The following is a 21442-nucleotide window of genomic DNA, read 5'->3' as shown; positions in this document are numbered from 1 at the left end:
GTATTCAAAAGCTTTTTATATTGACTTTTTTCTTCAATGACGTCGTCCATAAACCTCTGAATGTTTCACAGAAAACAACTGAAAGTAAAGCACCGTTTCAATCCAATGATTCAAAGAGAACAACATCGGCACTTCCTGATAAACTGGCTAGTTCATTTTTAAACAATAAGAGAATTATGAATTAAATATATAACAAACGCATGACAGAAATAAGGGGAAAAGAGAGAGTAATTAAACATAAAAATGAACAGGCCTATTAAACAAAGCAATAAGCATAAATTTTAGGAGTTTAAACATCACTCTTTAGGCTAATAGTTCTTGTTTGAATATGCTAAAAAGGGTTAAAATGTATTTACATTTATAGATATAAAACTTTCCAATATATATTAATGTAAAACCCCAAACAAGGTGTTTTGATTAAGTCAATGATTAAAATTATTTTGGATAATGAAAGCCCTTTAATCCAAAAAGATTGAACAAAAGGACATTCCTAAAATAGATGAGCTACACTTTAAGTAGAAGTTTCCCAGAAAGAGCAAGGTACATCAGTGTCAATTTTAAAACTTGTGTATAAACGGCTAGACAGTAAATAAAAAAAATATATATATATATTTTATAATCATATAAATCATTTTATAATTATTTAATAAAATAGTTCTTTAACTTGATTTGTTAAGAAACCTTAACGGTGTCAGGATCAATGATGATAATTATTTTATTTAAAGTCTGACATATGTGAGTTAATATTTAGGTTATTCACTAAAATATATCATTTAAATCGTTCATGGAGCTGAATACAGTAAATAGTCTGTATAAAAAGGTCGAAAATAAACCTGTGCAAACAATCTAGCCTTTATAACCAGATTATTTAACAAAAAATATTGCAGTAAAGTATTTGTAGTCTTTTAATAAGCATGCAGTGTACAAGATAGAGAGGGTATGAAAAGTGAATGGTTTGTTTTGAAATTTGTGAATCGGAATTTGTCCAAAATAAACCCGAAACACACATGGTTGTTGTCATGCGGTGAACTCGGACAACCGTGTTATATTGGTGTCGTCGTTGCAGCTCCAGCAGTCGCTTTTCAGACGCGGCACTGGCTAAATCAGTTGTCTGATCTCAGAGTGCTGTTGCGGTATTTTGACGCCACATGTGACAGTCACGTGTCGTCGACGCAGCCTCAATCCGGACAAAATTTCTAACCAGCATGCATTACTTTAAGACAGATTTCGATCGATCTGCGCAGCGCTGCATGAATTCGAACGTACCTAATAGTTTTAAGCACAGTGCACTTTCTGATTTAAACCTCAGCTGGATGTTTCCATTTACTTAGAGCTGTGTTACACACTGCATGGATGGTAATTTTCAAAATCCCATAATAGGGGTTCTTTAATCCCGCCCCTTATACGCTGCACCGTATGAAAGAATTTGGCTTGCTCAAACTCTATTGTAACCATGGCTTCATACTAATTTTTTTCTTATTCTTATCATACTCATTCTGCACATTTCCATTAAGCAGGTTTTATTATGCGTCTAATTTTCCCAGTGAACAAAAACGTTAAATCATGACTGTCATAGAGGTAAAAACAATCTATTTAAACTAATGTAGGCATAACAATATAGTCATGTACTATATGAAAACAGATATGTAATATGCAAATATGTGCAAGCCCTGACAATTACTTTACTTCTTGAAAAAACTAACTTCCTCAAGATCAAACTAATCCACATGTATTCCACTCAAAAGTAGTAAAATAAGCCCCTAAAATTCTCATTTGTCTTGTTAAAGCATCACCTTTCACAGCTACTTATGTTTTCATTTAAATCTTTTTGTTGTAGAGAATCTATACCATCCCATTAATCACTTTAATTGTGAGGGATTCAGCCTAGATTAAAGCCTCATTATAATGAACCACTTTTCAGCGAGTAAAAAAACCTGCCATACCAAACCAGGGTGACCACCTGTCAGTTTAATCCTAACTCAAAACACGTTATTATCGATGTCATTAGGGAACAAATGTTTATGGTAGAGAATAAAAAAAGCTTTTGCTGTGCCAACATGAAACTAATATGCATGAATTTTGAATGCAAATGATTCACTACCTGCTTGGGGTCTCTTGACAATCATCAGTCTTGTTGCTCTCGGGTTGCACAGCCGTTTTAGTTGGTGTTTGCTGAGATCTAGAGCGCCGACTCCTCAAATGGAGGGAACTTCCTCTTCTGGATTGATCTCTGCTCCTTCTTCGGGCCACTTTACCAACAGGCCCTGACCTCACACGCCAGGCTGAAGAGTCAGTGCTGTGAAGAGTCAGAAATTAGTACTCGAAATTTATTTAGATACTTTTTGGGGTCATGAAATTGACATAACAAATAATCTAGGGCAGTGCTTCTCAACCACGTTTATGGAGGACCACCAGCTCTGCACATCATCTATGTCTCCTTAACCAAACACACATGATTCAGATCGCCAGCTCATTAGCAGAGACTGAAAGACCTGTAATGGGTGTGACAAACAAAGAAGACATCCAAAACATGCAGTGCTGGTGGTCCTCCAGGAGTGTGGTTGAGAAACACTGATCTAGGTCATAACAACTGTTAATACAGGGTTTCTGCAGGTTTCACCAAGTCAAATTTAAGATTTTTTAACACCTTTTTAAGACCTTCAAGAATGAAATTTCAGATTTATATAGGGCTAAACGCTAAAGATTTTTTTATTGCCCCAGGAGGATTTTTTTTTACTTGAAACTAATTACAATGAGTTATTTCTTAGCCACCGATTTTAAATAATGTGTCAAATTAAGCAGACCCTAGTTGTACACATGCTAGTTTTTTTCAACATAACTTTGAAAAACTCTAACACACTAAATGTGTGCGCAACAGACTGCTGCAATGTTAGTTATAAATAGAGTTTTGCTAAAAGTTTTATTGAGATGTATTGTTGGTCATTGGGTGTGTGTTGGATTGATTCGGTAGCTTTACATAAAGGAAAATTATTAAGACCCGTTTGAAAAGATTTAAGACCAACTGTACACGTCAATATTACAGCGAATTCAAGACTTAAGGTCTTTTTAAGGCTTGTTTTTGAAATTTAAGACATTGAGACTTTAAGAACACCCTGTAATAGCATCACAGGCTCCACACTCTAGAATTAAATTTTAAATGACACTTGTCTAAATCAGCCATGAGAAAAAAAGAATCCATTGTAATAAGAAATGCACAATATATTGGCAGCCATATTGATATAGACTGATAAATTTCACCGTATTTTTTACGTTAATAATATTGTTTTAAAAACAAAATTAGGCCGATATCATCGAAGTTGATAAATGATTTATTTTTACAATGGGTGAACCGCGTCACATGCTTGCTATTTTCTATTATTTTACTGGTACTTTGATTTTGGTTTAAGTGACTTGGTTGCTCATAGAAATGAAAGTTGGTCATAGAAAAGAATAGTTTGAGAGTAGTTTTAATTTTAGAGATTAATTCAAAGTTTTCCGAAGGATTAAAAGAAAATAAATAAATAAAAATCTGTTGTTCAATGTGTATGTTTGCAATCATGAAAAAAAGTATATATATATATATATATATATATATATATATATATATATATATATATATATATATATATATATATATATATATATATATATATCAGCTAATATATTGTAAGAGAGCTGTTCTACTGAGTTTAATGCAGTTGCACAGAGTATAAAGAGTATAAATTGCAAAGAAATTGCATAAAAAAAATGATTTGTCTGTAAACATATATAAACATATATCAATGTTTTCAAAACACGCTTATAACAGCGAGACGACAGTATCTATGTTTGCATCCAAAGATGCCAATTAGATTTAAGCTCAAAACTGGGACATCATATAAAACATTTGCAAATAAAGCACCGGTTTCATCCAATGATTTAAAGAGAACCAAATCATCACTTCCTGATTATCTGGGACCAAGCATCAAAAGTAAAAATAGATTTTGATGTGTTAGGAATTTATTCAGTGAATGTGTTTCCATCATAGTTTCTACTCATTTTGTCTTATCGGAAAAAAAGTTTATCCTATTCAGTTATGTTTTTAATGCAGATTTTTTTTAAATAATGAGCATCTTGGCATTTCAAATTAAACATGTTTTAATGCGATATTCCATAATGTGCATAAAAAAATTGTTGGATTGAAACCTAACTATTGAGCCTTTCCCTTTGCAATGACGTCAGCCAATCGTAACAGCGGCCATTTACTGAAAAGAATTATACACTTAAAGAATTAAAGACTATTTTTCCACAAATACAGTTATATCTTTTGTTTTTAAATATATAGATTTTTTTGTGCATCTCACCATTATAACCACCTAAACAATAATGTCATAAGAGAACCTCAAGGAACATATTACTATAATAAAATTAATTTTCCACTTCGTTTTGGCCCTTCTGGATTATTTCAACACTGAAGCAACATAACACCAAACATGCACTGAATTATCTGAACATCAGAGGAAGCACCTGCAGCCCTGATTGATACACCCTGTTTACTGTATTCACACACACATACATTTGCAGGCACACGCGTACATAGTATCCCAAAGTGTAGCACAATCACACTTGTGATTATCAACGCTATGTAACACATGACTGGCACATTAGATCAGTGGTTCTCAAACTTTTAAACCCGCGACCCCCATTGTAAGATCGTCAAGAACTCGCGACCCCCCACTACCAAAGCATATACAAACAATAAAAATAGCTTTTTTTTAAGCTGTTCACAATATTTTAACTATATTTACTATAGATTACAGGGCTCGAAATTATAATTTTTGCTTGGTAACACTGGTGCTTCTAACTTTAAAAATGTAGACGCACCAGCCAAAATTTAGTGGCTCCCACCAATTATCGCACTGTTACTACAAGTTTTATAAACACATTTAATGCATTTGAAAATCAACACTAATCAAAACTAACAAGCAAAAAAATAAATATGCATGCGTGAGGAAAATATGTCTTAATGAAATCCCGTTATCACAAGAAAAGACATTTTTATAACATAATTGAGTGACCAAAAGATACACGGACGGATATCCCAAAAGATATCCCACAGACTTTACAGTGAATGCTAGTTATTTTCATAGCAGACTTGAAGCCAATGGAGGTCTTTTATCCACTCTTCAATAAGTATAGCTGGTGGATTAACATTCAGCACATGATCAGTAATCAGATGTGCAAATATTTGTAGCTTTAGGTGTTTCTAAGACAAAATCTGTCAGTGTTGTTTTCATTCTCTCGTCTTCAGCGCTTTACATTTTCGCGGTTGTAGCTCCTGTCATCTGAAGACAGGAGGCGTTGACTGAGTGATTGACAGCTGATTTTAACCAATCATTCGTGTTCAGTTCTTAGAGCAGTGGGCCAATAAGAAGAGCGCGAAGGCGGGGCAAGCGTTGAAGGCTTTGTTTACTGCTGCAAGTTGACATGACAACAGTTTTAAACTGTTCCTGAGCGCTGCGTTCCAAGTACAAAGATGCATTCTGCCCGAATGTGTCCTAAATACTTTATGAATCAGTAATATCTTTTTAAAAATCTGAAAATATTAGCTTTCACTTGTAATACTGAAAAATATTTATTATAATCACTGAAAATTACACAATTTTTAAATAACTCTCGCGACCCCTTGAAATTATTCTGCGACCCCCGCAGGGGTCGCGACCCCCAGTTTGGGAACCACTGCATTAGATGACTGATGTAAAGCACATTATAAAACTGCTAATGACTAAGAATTACTAACATTCAATGAAAATAAAACTTATTTGGACTTTTTTAAACATTATTTTAGCATTTAACTCATTTTATTTCAGTTATTTTGAGCGAATTATCCTTTCAAAATCACTGACTTTGACTCTGCAACCCATAAGGAAAGAAAAGTTTCACACATGGAAAGTAAATAGCTGTTCTTCAGCACATTCCAATCATTTCTGCCTGTTTTTCTAGGATCAGACTGAATCGATAAAAACCTGAGGACTCGTCATTTCCTCATTATATCAAATTAGCTAATCCACCAACAGAGGATTTCATTATATCGTCACTAATGACAGTATGTAGATTTCCCAATATGAATAGAAGAAAAAAAAAGTTCAAATAATGAAAGATTTCAACAACATATTTACCATTAATTGCAAACTACAATGTGCTAATGCTACGCTCAGGCACAGAATACAGTATTTATTTTTCAACATACTCATGTACTTTATTTAAATTTACACATTTAATTTCTTATTTTTGCACTATTATTGTGTGTATAATACAAAAGGTTTTAAACAAAAGAAAATTCTGGGTTTCTAGAGGTTTCAAGTCAAATTTAGGACATTTTAAGACAATTATGAATGAAATCTCAAACTTACACAAGGTTAAACACTAAGATATTTTGCTAATGGCCCAGTTAAAACATAAAAAACCATTAAAAGCAAATGATATTGTAAGGAAGATAATCAAGTCACACTGGTAAATAGAACTAAATAAACTTTAGTTAAAACTTTTATTGAGATGGAATGATAGTGATTGGATGGGTGTTAGCCCTATTGGGTAGCTTTACATGGACATAAGAAAATTAAGACCCGTTTAAAATGATTTAAGACCTACAACACAATATTTCAGTCAATTTAAGACTTTTTAAGGCCTAAAATTTTGTTTTTGAAATTTAAGACATTGTAAGACCCTGCTGACAGCCTAAAATGTAAAGTAGTTCTTCTATTATTAGAAATCTTCTATTTTTATTAATCTATAAATAACCTGCCTGTTTTGAAATCATAGCATACCACATGGACCTGCAAAAATAAATGCATATACTTTATGAAGGAAACATGAGTGGTGCTTGTCAATAAAGCATCTTAAAACAACTTCTGAAGCACAAAACAAAGGAAAACAAAATAAAAACATTAATAAAAATAAAAAATAAATATATATTTATATATTTATATTTATATATATATTTATATATTTATATATTTATATATATATATATATATATATATATATTTTTTTTTTTATATATATATATATATATATATATATATATATATATAAATAAAAAAATATATAAATATAAAAATATAATATATATATATAAATATAATATATATAAAAATATATAAAAATAAATAAATATATATATATATATATATATATATATATATATATATATATATATATATAAATAAATATAATATATATTAAAAAAAAATATATATATATATATATATATATATATATATATATATATATATATATATAAAAATATAATATATATTAAAAAAAAAAAAAATATATATATATATATATATATATATATATATATATATATATATATATATATATATATATATATATATATATATATATATATATATATAATAAATAAAAAAGCAGGATTGTTATTTTCGTTTCCTGGAATAAAAGCAATCTGTAATAAATAAATTTAAAAAAATACTACAACCTACATATTTTCTAGCTAAAAAATAAATAATCATAATATAAATATTTGATAGAATATACATACAGGGAAATAAACAAATCTATGCACTTACAATAGTAATTATAATTAATTTTGCATAATCACACATGACTAATTATAAACCTAACCCGCATTCTAACCCTAACCATATAGTACAACTAATTAATTCCGATTACTCAGTAGTTCATTTAAAAATAACACTGCAAGTACACCTTAAAATAATGTGTAATCAATTTTTTTTATTTTGTTTTATTATGTACTACAAGCAAAAGCACATTACAATATGTTTCTTAAACACAAACACATTGAATGTGTAAATTCAGCTACTTTAAACCTAAAAATCCTACAAAAACACACCTGCTGTCTTCAAGTGTGCTTTACTTCTAGGCATCTCAACAATGTTCAGTATGAACACCAGTCTCTGAATAAAATGCCATGACGTGCATGTGAACTTGAATTTCCTGCATGAAGATAATCAGATACACGCTCATGCAAACAGGTGAGTTAGACACGCAAAACTCAACCAACTCAACTAGCCAGAAGCATTTTCCCAGACTCTTAAAGTTCCAGAACAGGACTCGTTCTTGCACAGACAAAAAGTACAAAGCCATAAATTATGTCCTTCTGAGATGAAGATAAAAATAAATAAATAAATAAAACTGCAAGAACTTGATAAGTGACACTCACCGTCTATATTTATATAGTCTAGCTTTTACATTGTGGAACAGGGTTAAAGGGATAGTTTTATTTTACACAAAGTCATGCAGATTTTTGAAAATGACAAAGAAGACCATTCTAAAAATATTTGCTTATTTTTTGTGTGTGTATGCACAGAAGATATTTCGAAGAATGTGCTGCTGCGCAAAGAATTAGAGCAATATAAAATGTTTAAGCATCAAAAATGATGCAAAAGCACCACTAATAGTTTTATTTTACCAAAGTCATGCAGGTTTTTGAAAATAACAAAGAAGACCATTCTAAAAATATTTGCTTTTTTTTGTGTGTGTGTATGCACAGAAGATATTTCGAAGAATGTGCTGCTGCGCAAAGAATTAGAGCAATATAAAATGTTTAAGCATCAAAAATGATGCAAAAGCACCACTAAAGCTTGTAATGAGTGATGATTTCTTCACAAATTCTCTACAAAAACAAACTATAAATTTGGACGCATGTTGGAATTTCTTTAGTTTATTTTTAATAATGACTTAAATTTTAACTTCGCAATAAGTAGGATAAAAACATTTATTTTCATTCATTATTTGTGCATGTTTATTTTGAAAAGTTAGTTTATAAATCAGTTAATTTACTTTTTATTTTATAATATTTCTTATTTTAAATTATCATTCATTTATTTGACATTTGCAAAGATGTTTTCCCACTTATTCTGTCAGAAACAGGTTATTTAATAAACTACAGTATATAGTAAAAATGTATTGACAAAAGTAAACAATCCAATTTTTATTTGAGCATAATCCTTAATAATCCCATTATAACTGTTTTTTTTTTTTAAAAACAATTCTCTCAAAGTGAAACTGTCAATTAAAATGCTGTACAAATTATGGAAATCCCTTTAAAACAAAACAGGCCAAATTGTTGTAACGTTGTGCCCATCTTCCACATACCTGTCTTCAGCTGCGCCTCCATCTGAATCTTGAGATGGGAGTTTCTCCTTCCTGACGCCACCCAGGGAGGAATTCTGGGAACGCCTGCTACTGCTTCTCCTGCCCCGAACCTGCAGAACAGCCATACTGTACTTACAGCAACCATGTGCAGGACAAACAAGCGAAATCTCACACTTGCTGCTGCCAGATTCTCATTTTTAAATGACGCATTAGACACTGCAGGCAAAAGCACAGGTTCTTCACACACACCTGTCAATTTAGAGATTTTAAGCTTTTAATTAAGTGATTTTTTCCTGTCTGATGTAAAGAAAATATCCAAAACACATAATTAAGTCCATCTTTTGCGTGTGCAGATTACTACTGCAATACATATTTTTAAAGGTTGTTCTCCACTTCAGTTGCACTTACACACACCAAAATTAACTTCATCATATATTCTGATTTTATAGAGGGTTTTTGTTTGTATGTAAATTGCTTATATACAACGTCGTATTCTACAGACAATATATATATTCTGTCAGTTTACAGTATTTTCTAAATAAAGAAAAGTGATTTAAAGAGGTTTACAATAATGTAATCATATTGTGTAGGTGTTTAACGATAGTTGACTGTGTCAATACATGAATTATGTTTGTTATGACTTATTTTAATATATTTTTCACCTTTGTTGAAATGTGTTGAACTGTCATTGTCTTAATTTATTTTACAAAATTTTTATTTTAATCGTATTATTTTATTACTTTTATCATTATTTTTGATTTTACATACGCTACCTGACAAAAGTCTTGTCGTCGATCCCAGAAATAATTCGTTGACTTCTTGACTTGACTTGAGGGCAAAATCTTCAGCAGGATAGCACTCCTCATACTTCAGCCTCCACATCAAAGTTTCTGAAAGCAAAGGAGGTCAAAGTGCTCCAGGATTGGCCAGCCCAGTCACCAGACATGAACATTATAGAGCATGTCTGGTGTAAAATGGAGGCGGCATTGAAGACGAATCCAAATAATCTTGATGAGCTCTGGGAGTCCTGCAAGATCGCTTTCTTTGCCATTCCAGATGACTTTATCGATAAGTTATTTGAGTCATTGCAGAGACGTATGGATGCAGTCTTCCAAGCTCATGGAAGTCATACACAATATTCATTCTTTTTCCACTGCACCATGGCTTTACATTCTATACTGTACATTATTTCGGTTAGGTAACAAGACTTTTGTCTAAGCAAAGTCAGACCTTGCTGTCCTAATTAAATAACTATAGAAAATAAAAATCAAGGCATGATAATATTTTATTTTGGTAAAAAAAAGGGTAATCTAGAGATCTTTGCCTTTCATACAAACCCCTTCTGATACCAAATGATCAACTAGAAGTCAAGTTATTATTTGTTGTTCCTAAAACTTGATTGGCGTTTGGATGTTTTATGGCTCTGTCAGGATAGGGTGGGTGTTCTTTGGTTGGTGTTTGGTTACTAATACAGTATAGGTATCACATTTTTTCCTAACGTTTTGAAACAAAAAAAAGTATCGAAAAAAAAAAAAGATGGTTTACAAAATTCTCTGCAAAATCCTTTGACTACATTTTAATATATCAAAATAATTTTGAGCTCAACTTCATTCAGTGTTCAGGCTTTTGTGCAAAAATGTATGCAAATTAGTCCATATTTAAAGAAAATATACCACTATTTAAATATACCCCTTTATAAAACTTGCAATGCAAAACTAAAGGGTTGCAATTCCTAATGTAATTAACCAACTGCAGTCAAAAAAAGGTTATTTGGGGTGGTAAAGGAGCTATATAGCATAAACACTATAAAAATAACAGTGCCAAATAGCACTTAAAGTGGCTCCCTTCTGATTACAAGCCAAAAACCCATTGTAGTAATACATAGCACCTATATGGAGCTATATAGCACCTTGACCACCTCAAAGAGTTGCTGGAGAACCATTAAATTACAGTTAATGTATAGCTTCTACATGGTAGGGCTGCACGATATTGGAAAAAATGCACACCGCGACTATCACACTGATTGGAATGATTTTGTAGGGGAGTGCTTCAGCATAAAATATAATAAACAAATTACAAGCAGAGATAAATAAAGCAAATATAGAAATGAGGGAGTCTTACGGTATACAGGAAGAGAAATGAAATAATCAAATGTACATTAAAGCTGTATATTCTTCAGTGTGTAAATAAATGAATTCAACTTTTTAAAAAGCTATAATTCCTTGTGCTCAAATGGTTTAAACTAGTGCTGCGTTTACAAAAGCCTTAAAATTCGACATAGTTGATAAACTGTCACTTTATTATGGTCAAACTAAAATGACCATGTGTTCTCATCTCAACCGTTGTACCTGGTCAAATACAATCCTGACTCTAAAGTGCATGTCCTGCAATGTGACTATTGTGGAATTACACATTGCGATATCGATGCTCAATCAATATACTGTGCAGCCCTACTACATGGCACTTAAAGTGGTTCTATTTAGCACTGTGTATTGATTTTTGATGAAGTATGATGATAACTTCTTTTTTTACCCTTTTCACCTGCAGTGTCTTGCATTAAGAACCAAACTCAGGTATCTGCTGTGATGTAAAGCATGTGCACCTGTGTCTGGGTGAAGTGGGAGGAGGTTCTGGTTTTGGCGAGCCGGCCTGGGGCAGGACTCCTCTTGGTGGGAGAGGATTTGGCAGTGCTGCTGTACTTGCCAGATTTTAGAATGAAATGTTGAGCCACTTTCAGCAGCCGTGTGAAAACACTTTTAGAACTGGAGGCTGAAGCCTCTGGGGAAAAAACAGAGCACAAAAACATCATATGAAGAAGAACATTGGGACAAACCAAGGACAGTTTATAGCACATTTATTACATATTTATTATAACATTTAAATCGTTTATAGCCATCAACATATAACGTTCTAAGCGCAAAGTCTGAAGCGCATGGTGCAAAAGCATTAAGGGTGTGTCTGAACCTTCTTTTGCCATTATAAGGACGGAAAAATAGGCTGTGTCTGGTCTAAAAGGGTTGTGCTTATTGTCTTAATGAGTTATGGGTGTGTTTTGAGCATAACGTGCATTAAACAAATCAGAGTCTCATCTCACATTCCCTTTAAGAGTTAGTTGCGTCACGCCATGACACATTTGCCATTTACATGGCAGACTTTGTAAGTGGAAAAACCAAATGCTTCATCAGCGAGAAAACAGTTGAACCATCTGTGCAAGAAAAAAAGAATGAGCCTCCTCCATTCAGCCTCTTTTACTCTTTACACCTTTACTTTCGTGGATAAGGAAACGGTGGAAACTCACTCCACTGAAGACATCCATTAGCCTACACATTTAATTCAGTTTGTTAAGCCCAAAGATCTGATTCAAAATTATTTCTAAATTCAGTTCTAATTTCCAGCTTTTCCAGTCAAACAACGGAGTTATATCCAAACACATGTCCTGTTTTTATGCCCCATGTTGATGCAAACCATAAGTCTCCAAAACCTAACAGGCAGACAAATCTAATTAGTTTTTATTAAAACAAATATAAATATGCATATAATAATTAATACTGCTAATAATAATAATAATAATAATAATAATAATAATAATAATCATAATAATAATAACAACAACAACATTAAACAAATGAATAAACTGAAAAAAGCCCCCCGAGATGAAGGCATGGAGGTGGTGGTTTTTATATGTAGAAAATAATAATTTTCGTAACATTTAAATTCTTTATTTTTCATATGTAAAGATATTTGTGTATTGCTGTACATCCTGTGTGTATTAAGCAATGTGTACACATTTTATGCCGCTTAGGCGCATAACTAACAAGCTCTGCGCTGGACTTTAGACCAGCTTTTAGTTGGTCAATGGCGTGGTGTATTTTAGTTCATCAAAATAGCAACGGATCAACAATGCGCCTTCACACACCTCCTTTATAGACCAGCACACCCATGAGTCCACAAAGTGGTGCAAATGGATTTCCAATTTTTACAATGTGCCGTAAAACATAAAAACTACTGTTGCGCTGGTCTGAAAATATCAACAAATCCCGCCATACACGTCTTGAGCCATATTGTGCCGGGTGTATGATAGGGCCCATACAGCTGAAGTCACAATTATTAGCCCTCCTGTGATTTTTGAGCAAGGAATTTTTCACAATATTTCCTATAATATTTTTTCTTTTGAAGAAAGTTTTTTTTTTTTTATAGCTAGAATAAAAGCAGTTTTTACTTTTATTTTTTCAAACATTTTAAGGTCAATATTATTAGCACCAATAAGCAATATTTTTTTTTAGATAGTCTACAGAACAAACCATCGTTATACAATGATTTGCCTAATTACCCTTACTTGCCTAGTTAACTTAATTAACCTAGTTAAGCCTTTAAACTGCACTTTAAGCTGAATACTAGCATCTAGAAAAATATCTAGTCAAATATTATTTACTGTCATGGCAAAGATAAAACAAATTAGTTATTAGAAATGAGTTATTAAAACTATTTTGTGTATATATTGTGTTGAAAAAATCTTTACGTTGTGAAATTGTGGAATATACAGAGCCTAATAATTCAGGAGGGCTAATATTTTGACTTCAACTGTATATCCCAATTCAGACTTGTAGCTATTTACTGCATTTTCCATTAATTTTCCTTGAACTTGATGATATACAACAAATGTTTGATATTACTAATAATTGCTTAAATCATTGTTGAACTTTTTAAACCACCATTAAAGTTGACAAAAACTGAGGGTACATTTTCCAATTTTTTGTGCTTTAACCTCAAACCAGATACCTCAAGGCATGTCTAAACACAATTGCATGCATTTTCATCATTTTTAAAACGAAGTACATTAGAAATTCAATGAAATATCATGATAACAGTTAACAACTAATTAATCGATGTATTGGTGCATAACATTTACTACAAGTTAATGAGAAAAGAATAATGACATGCTTCAATGAATTGCAGAGCAAGTCACATACTTTTTCTATCAGTGCTTTAAATATTGGATTTAAAACAGTAACACAGTTGACCAGAGCGTAGTAACACACAAAATGATTATTTTTAATTACTGAAAATAATAGATTATAATTATAGGAAATTATAGAAAGTAGACGTTTCATAGCTTTGTTTATATAACTATATTGTTTATTTAACAAACAAAAAGATAAAAATTAGACTCCATTATTTCATTTCATAATTGAAGCTTAATGTATGATTCAGGAGGTGGAGACGATCAAAGACCGGCATAATGGGAGTCTTTAATCTTTTTAAGACAAACTGTCCCTAAATACACATGCAGTGAGTACGGAAAGTATTCAAACCCACTTAAATTGTTTCACTCTTTGTTATATTGCAACCATTTGCTAAAATCATTTAAGTTCAAATTTTTCCTCATTAATGTACACACAGCACCCCATATTGACAGAAAAACACAAAATTGTAGACATTTTTGCAGATTTATTAAAAAAGAAAAACTAAAATATCACATGGTCCTAAGTATTTAAGTATTTTTGCCCAGAATTTAGTAGAAGCTATACAGCCATGAGTCTTTGAAAGATGCAACAAGTTTTTCACACCTGGATTTGGGCATCCTCTGCCATTTCTCCTTGCAGATCCTCTCCAGTTTTGTCAGGTTGGATGGTAAGTGTTGGTGGGCAGACATTTTTAGGTCTCTCCAGAGATGCTCAATTGGGTTTAAGTCAGGGCTCTGGCTGGGCCATTCAAGAATAGTCACGGAGCTGTTGTAAAGCCACTCCATTATTTTACCTGTGTGATGAGCAGTGCCTGGTTTTCCCACATATACCGCTTGCACCCGAGTTAAATATATGAGTGTTACAGCAAAGAGTCTGAATACTTATGACCATGTGATATTTCAGTTTTTCTTTTTTTATAAATCTGTTTTTCTGTCAATTTGGGCTGCTGTGTGTGCATTAATGAGGGAAAAAATTGCTTAAATGATTTTAGCAAATGGTTGCAATTTAACAAGAGTGAAAATTTTAAGGGGGTCAGAATACTTTCCGTACCCACTGCACATCCAAACATATACACACATGCCCAATCAGTCAATCAGTTTAGGAGTTTAAGTGCTTTAAATATGTTATGGTGAGTTTAGGCTGGAATAAAAAAAACAAACAAACAATTATTCATTTTGTGATTTGCTAAAGATTACATACTATATTGTATTGACATTTAATAAACATGTTTCAATTAACAGACTGACTGACAAAAAATCTATTTCTGGCTGACGATAATGAAATAATATTACTTTAAACTATATATCAGAGTTTAACATTAGGACTTTTATACATATTAACGATTCAAAAAAAAAAGTTTAAAGTGTCTCACTACTTCTGAAGTATAGTGAAGTCTGAAATTTGTGAATTACACATTCAACTCTTTGTTTAAAGTTCAGGTGTAAACATATATACATGCATATACTTTAAAAAAAAAAAAAAAAAAAGGTTATTTGGACCAACTGTTATTTTGTGTTCTGTGGTAGGGCTGCACGATATTGGAAAAATATGACTTAGCGATACTTTGTTTTGCTGCGATATACATTATAATATGAATATATTTTCATCAAATGAGTTGAATAGCCCTATTTGGAAAAATTTCATTAATTAGATCAACTGGGGTGATCAAGTCTTTTTCTATGGGGTGCATCTGCATAAAATATAATAAACTACCAGCATATATACAAAAACGATATAGCAAAAATAAAAGTTTTCTTAGGAGTTTAACAGTATTGAAATAAAGAAATTGAACAATCAAGCATAAAATAACATGGTTATCAATATATAAATTCGTTCATACAATAATAATTAATAATATCTTAATCATTTAATCTTTAATAAATAATAAAATCCGGTGATGTGAATATTGTGGACACATTGTGATATTAATGCACAAATGATACATTGTTCAGCCCTATTCTATAGACCAATTACCAACCTACGTCACGCATGACGTCACACGGGTGCAAAAAAAACACAGGCTGCAATAGTAAAAACGCCGTGTTGTGCGGTAGGATGCCAAATTCAAAAATAGAAAACTTAACTTTACACCACACTGCTTAATGCTAACTGCAGACGTCTTTGGCTAAAAGGGAGCTGAATGAAGTGACGACCTAATTATAAATGCTGGACTCTGCAGTTCTCATGTTATATCAGGTAAGCTCACGCTATGCTGAATCAGACACATTACTTGTTCTTGATTGCAGAAATTATTTCAGCAAAAACAGTTACATATGAATAATTAAACGGCGGACACTGAATGCTAAAAATGAAACGTGAAAGTGTAAGTTATTAAGGTAAACTTGGTTTTATATTCACACATTCATTCAGTGACAACTTGTGACTCCCTATATTGTTTACCACAGCACTTTTAATATTTGGTCTGAAATAACCTGCAAGTGTGACTTGAAAACAACATTAACACTGTTTATTTGACTGTAAACAATGTTGTACTTTGATAGTCATTGGCTGCTAATATAAATTTCGCTATTTAGAGTTTGCAAATAAAACTTATGAAATTATATTATTAAGGAGAAAGTCAGAATGTGTGACTATAAAACCAACTTTACCTTTATGTGTACGTTCACATATCCTGCCGTACAGGTGCAGTTTCTCTGTCAGAATGCTGTCTTTTGCGTGTTGGTGATTAATTACCTAAGTTTGTAAGATTGACACCCAGTGGTTGACAAAGGTATTACAGTTCAAGTTCAAAACACTTTTTCACCCGGCCCCTCCTCTGATGAATCCACACAAAAGATACGCAACAAAATCTTTTCCATGTTAAAGAAGCTTAAGTTCAAACCATCACCTAAAATGTCTATTTTACAAACTTTTTTTTCTTCTCGTGGCTGAACAACAGCGTAAACTTCTATGACAACGATCACTTCAGGTACTGATTATGTGCTTTTTTTTTCTCAGTGTTAAATAATACCAAAAGAGAGTTTAAATAAAAATCCTATCATCATCATCAGTCAGATTGCTCTGGTTAATACTGGAGAACAGATTTCCACACAGACACATACTGTATATGCCAGTCTATAATCTCATCAGCAGAGCGAGGAAATGTGGGCTGTATTATGTTTGAGAGCGTCTGTTTTGGTGTTTGGAGTCGGGTAGGTGACAGTGCTGCTCTCTGTAATTCACTTGACATTGAATGAACAGTATGAATGGCTGACCTCAAGAACAAGGGTTTTACCCTATTGTCTTTCCGGGCTTTGTGCCAGCTGTATTACATTATTATGTTATGCTGCATTATTCGACTTTCGAATCGATGCACTATTAGGGCTGAATTAGCTATAAATGATCTCTATGAACTGGCTCACCTTTTTTGGGAGTTTCTTGCGAAGGTTTTTCACCGTGCAGCTGTCCACCACTGAGAGAAGCTGTACTGATTTTTGCGTTTTCTTTATTCAGTTTCTCTGCAAAGAGACGTAAAAGGGAAGTTTATAGTTTGTATGTGCAAGATTTATAAAAGAAAAAGTTATGCCAAAAATGAATTCGATAAATAAATAAAATAATAAAGATAATTAAATAAATACAAACAAACCAAAAAAACGACATTAATAAACCCATAAATGTGCAGAAAAAACTAACAAACAAATATGGTTATTATTAGTTAAATTACTAAAATATAAAGCTGGATATTAAATACATACACTAAAATTTTGTTGATTAATAAAATATAGTTAAAATAAAATATATAATACATAAATGCCAAAGAAATATTTCTTTATTTTTAGTTTTTAATTTAATCGGAGGTACCAAAGTGATTGAAATTCTACAAAGATAATTTACTCCGATGTACAGAAGATGAATAAGTATACAAATATATGCAAAAATAGTTGAAGAGTGCATTTACCTTTAGTGGAAAAAGCGCATCATTTTGCATTTCTACTCAAAAAATAAATAAAACAATACAGCAGACACTCGCCAACTCATCACTAATTATGCCAACAGTAAATGTTGCATGTTGACCAATATAAAGACTACAAGATCCATTTACAGTACTTTGCAACTACAGTTAAACTTTAATCCCAAGCTTTAGCGGGAGCCGTAATTTTTACAATCAATCTCAATCAGTGGCAGTTTAAAGGCTTTAGTTTGCAGAGGATGTCATAAAGACAAGCTCTAGCACGTTCAAAAGTATAACGAGAAATTGCAGGAAGAACCCTGAACTTCCTCCCTAAATATCTACAACCTTAAAAAAAAAGACGCAACAGTTTTTGCATAAACACCATTTTCTTTGAATGACGTACAACTGATATATGGCACCGATATAAATACTACAGAAAAACAAATGTCCTTTCTACATTAGATAATTCACTTCAGGTTAAATTTATATTTTTAAAAAATATTGAAAAAATATTGAAAAAATAAAATAAATAATATATATATATATATATATATATATATATATATATATATATATATATATATATATATATATATATATATATATATATATATATATATATATTATTATTATTTATTTTTTTTTTTTGGTAACTTCTATACAAGCTGTCAATGTAAACTTGTATAAATGAAACCATGATGAGCTTGCAGGTGTATTTTACTTGGAATTGTTAGTTATATTTATAATGTTTCTTTGAGGAAATAATCAAAGTGACAAAATTAAGTAAAACATACCTAATTTTATATGATATTGGGGTTTCAATAAAGAACTGGAAGATTCAGCATTTTCCACTGTTTTATAGTGTAGTCTTGATGTCAGGTGTAGTAACTTGCTGTTTTATGACATCTGGGGTTAATTTTCTATTTTAAAAAGTACATTCATACTCAAAAATAACATTTTGTACTGTGTATTAAAAGGTCTCTGAGGATTCTCATGGTCTCATTTGTGTCTTTATCATATTGTAACAAGAATCCTGCTGTGTTGTTTACTTAAATGTTTTAGCTAAAGTAAACGCTTCAAAAAGACAAAAGATGCATGTGAAACACTCCATGAAGCTTTGAAGATTTTATGAATCTTTTGCTTTGGATCAGTGGTTGTGAGTGCGTATCAAAATGGCAAGGTCACATGATTTCGGCAAACAGGGCTTCATTAGGTCATTACCGTTTCAAAATGTTTTGAAAATTCAATACATGAATGAGATTATCATTTTTATCTGTTATCCGATCAGTTTTACTAGTTTGTAGACATTCGTAAAACGAAAAGGAATAATATTAGTTTTAATAGCCTCTTGTTGTCATGTTTATCAGAATCCGTATAGCCTTAAATTAATTTAAAAATGTATAAATGATATATTACATATAAAATAATATTAAGTATGTTCATAATAAAGACAGTAAATATTGCTTATTACTTTTTTACACTAGAGTAATTTACATTATTGGAATCTTCAGGGTTAATTCCAATTATTTTAGATTTGGAGGTCTCATTTGGTAGGAATTGGAAGTTAATGGGTCGTCACCTCGGTCGACCCACCGGCATCTGTTTCAAAGGGCAGGAGTCAACAGATTAACAGATGAAGCAAAATAAAGGTTTATCCTGCGCCTCTAATACAATAATGACAGGGCTATTCTGAGAGAATGATGGGTAATCCTATCATTTTATGTGCTGCTTTACAGAAAAAATCTGCACAGTATTGTTTTCCTCCAGTTGGGAGTCGCAAAACGGAAAGAGAATGAGAACAAATAAAGAAAAGGACAGGTTTTAGATGACAACAAAAAGAGATCCCCCCCCCAAAAAGTAGTTGAAATGGTAGGCTACAAATAATTAATTGGTTATGAATTAATTATTCATAAATAGTTCATTCACCGCCCCCTACAACGATCATGCCATTGTCCATTGCGATGTTTCACGATCGCGTAAACATCGATGCTAAATTGGTCGACATCGCCCATCCCTAGTATGACCAGGACATTAAATTAAAAATAAAAAACTCACCTCTCAGATCTCTGACAACAATGACGATTCTCAACAGAAAGCAGATTGTTATGCTCGAGTTGAAATATTTGAACTAATGCAGAAAGACACGACTGAAGCAAATTCCATGCATTACTGTGCGTTTGCATTGATTTTGTATGCAATCTACTTGTGAAATTACGTAATTTTGCTTTTGGTGTAAACCCAGAATAAAGACACAATGGGAACAATAGCTTTTTGTGTCAAAAACTAAAAAACTATATCTGGAAGATAAGACAAAAAAAAAATAGGCTCACCTCTTTACTCGTTTTTTGTACTTTAACCTTTTGACTGCCACTCTATCAAACGGTTGACCATGTTTTTACTGTTTTAAATAATGACTGTTTAAGTCGATTAAAGACTGGCTGTTTTAAATAATGCTTTACACTTGACAGCATTGTTGGTTTACAAGAAAATCAAACAAACATAATCTTGTTGCACTACTACACTTGATTTGAATTATATTGTAAAAAAAAAAAGAGAACATGTTAAATGAGAATCTGAAATATTTTATGGCATACTTCAAAAATAAAGATGATTTATTATTCAAAAATGAAATTTTTTTTAATAAATTGGTCTTACACTTCATTTTTCATATTTTTCATAGTATATGTAATAATTCCGGTACTTTTACCATAAACCGACATATCTATCACTTGGTAGAGGCTGATGTTTTAGAAATTATGGGATGTGTAGAAAAAAAATGCAACATTAGGAGTTAAGAAAAGCAATCCATGCATTTTTTTCTTGGTGGGGTGGTTAAAGGGTTAATGTACATGACCAATATAGACAACCATATGGTTTCAAACTATTACAAATGTTGACTAAAAGTAACACACTATGTTAAACACACACTTGTCAACACCAAAAGTTGGAGGAGCAGAGATCAAGGTTCCATAATGAAATTATGATTCAAAAACAGCGACAAAGGCAAACAAGCATATAAAGGTGGATGTGAACGTATTCACTGATGGTCAAGATGATTTGAAGTACAGGGATGAGCCGGAGTTATTAGTTTAAGTGGTTGTTATCTAGCAAAAACATACCTTTGAATACCTGCAGAAGAGGTGATGGACAACTGTTAATGAACTTTTATTTTTACAGTGTATAATCTGTTGAGGTAATCGGTTTCATGTATATTGAGGAATTTATTTGATAAATGTATTTCCACTGCAGTTTATTTGAATGTTTTCTAATTAGAAAAGTAACGACTCATGAATAAACAATTTTCAGTGTCTTAGTGGTCAACTTGCATTACTACATGTCATTACATAAGGCCATATGAAATCAGAAGACTAAAAACAAATTTATATTTTTAAAAAAAAGTGCATTTCGACTAATCTTTTCAGCCCTAATGGCCACTGAGATACACAACCTAAAAATAACAAAA

The 21442-nt window shown here is 31.9% G+C and overlaps 1 protein-coding gene across 3 annotated transcripts in view; it reads right to left on the bottom strand.

The window, feature by feature from the left end:
• Window positions 1-21442, bottom strand: part of si:ch211-266k8.4 (TBC1 domain family member 10B) — a 75889-nt gene that overhangs the window by 13269 nt on the left and 41178 nt on the right. For 2 of the 3 annotated variants that reach the window (XM_056451915.1, XM_056451917.1), the window contains 4 exons: window positions 17450-17545; window positions 11726-11901; window positions 9124-9233; window positions 2102-2296 (listed from right to left, as the gene is read on the bottom strand). In XM_056451915.1, the coding sequence (XP_056307890.1) occupies window positions 2102-2296; window positions 9124-9233; window positions 11726-11901; window positions 17450-17545 (577 nt within the window). The remainder of the gene's footprint in view (window positions 1-2101; window positions 2297-9123; window positions 9234-11725; window positions 11902-17449; window positions 17546-21442) is intronic. The other variant, XM_056451916.1, reaches the window with a different exon arrangement.

Source organism: Danio aesculapii, chromosome 25, assembly GCF_903798145.1.
Source record: "Danio aesculapii chromosome 25, fDanAes4.1, whole genome shotgun sequence".
Classification (NCBI taxonomy): Eukaryota; Metazoa; Chordata; class Actinopteri; order Cypriniformes; family Danionidae; genus Danio; species Danio aesculapii.
The sequence above is the reverse complement of the archived record's forward strand: the minus strand, read 5'-3'. Positions and strand labels throughout refer to the sequence as shown.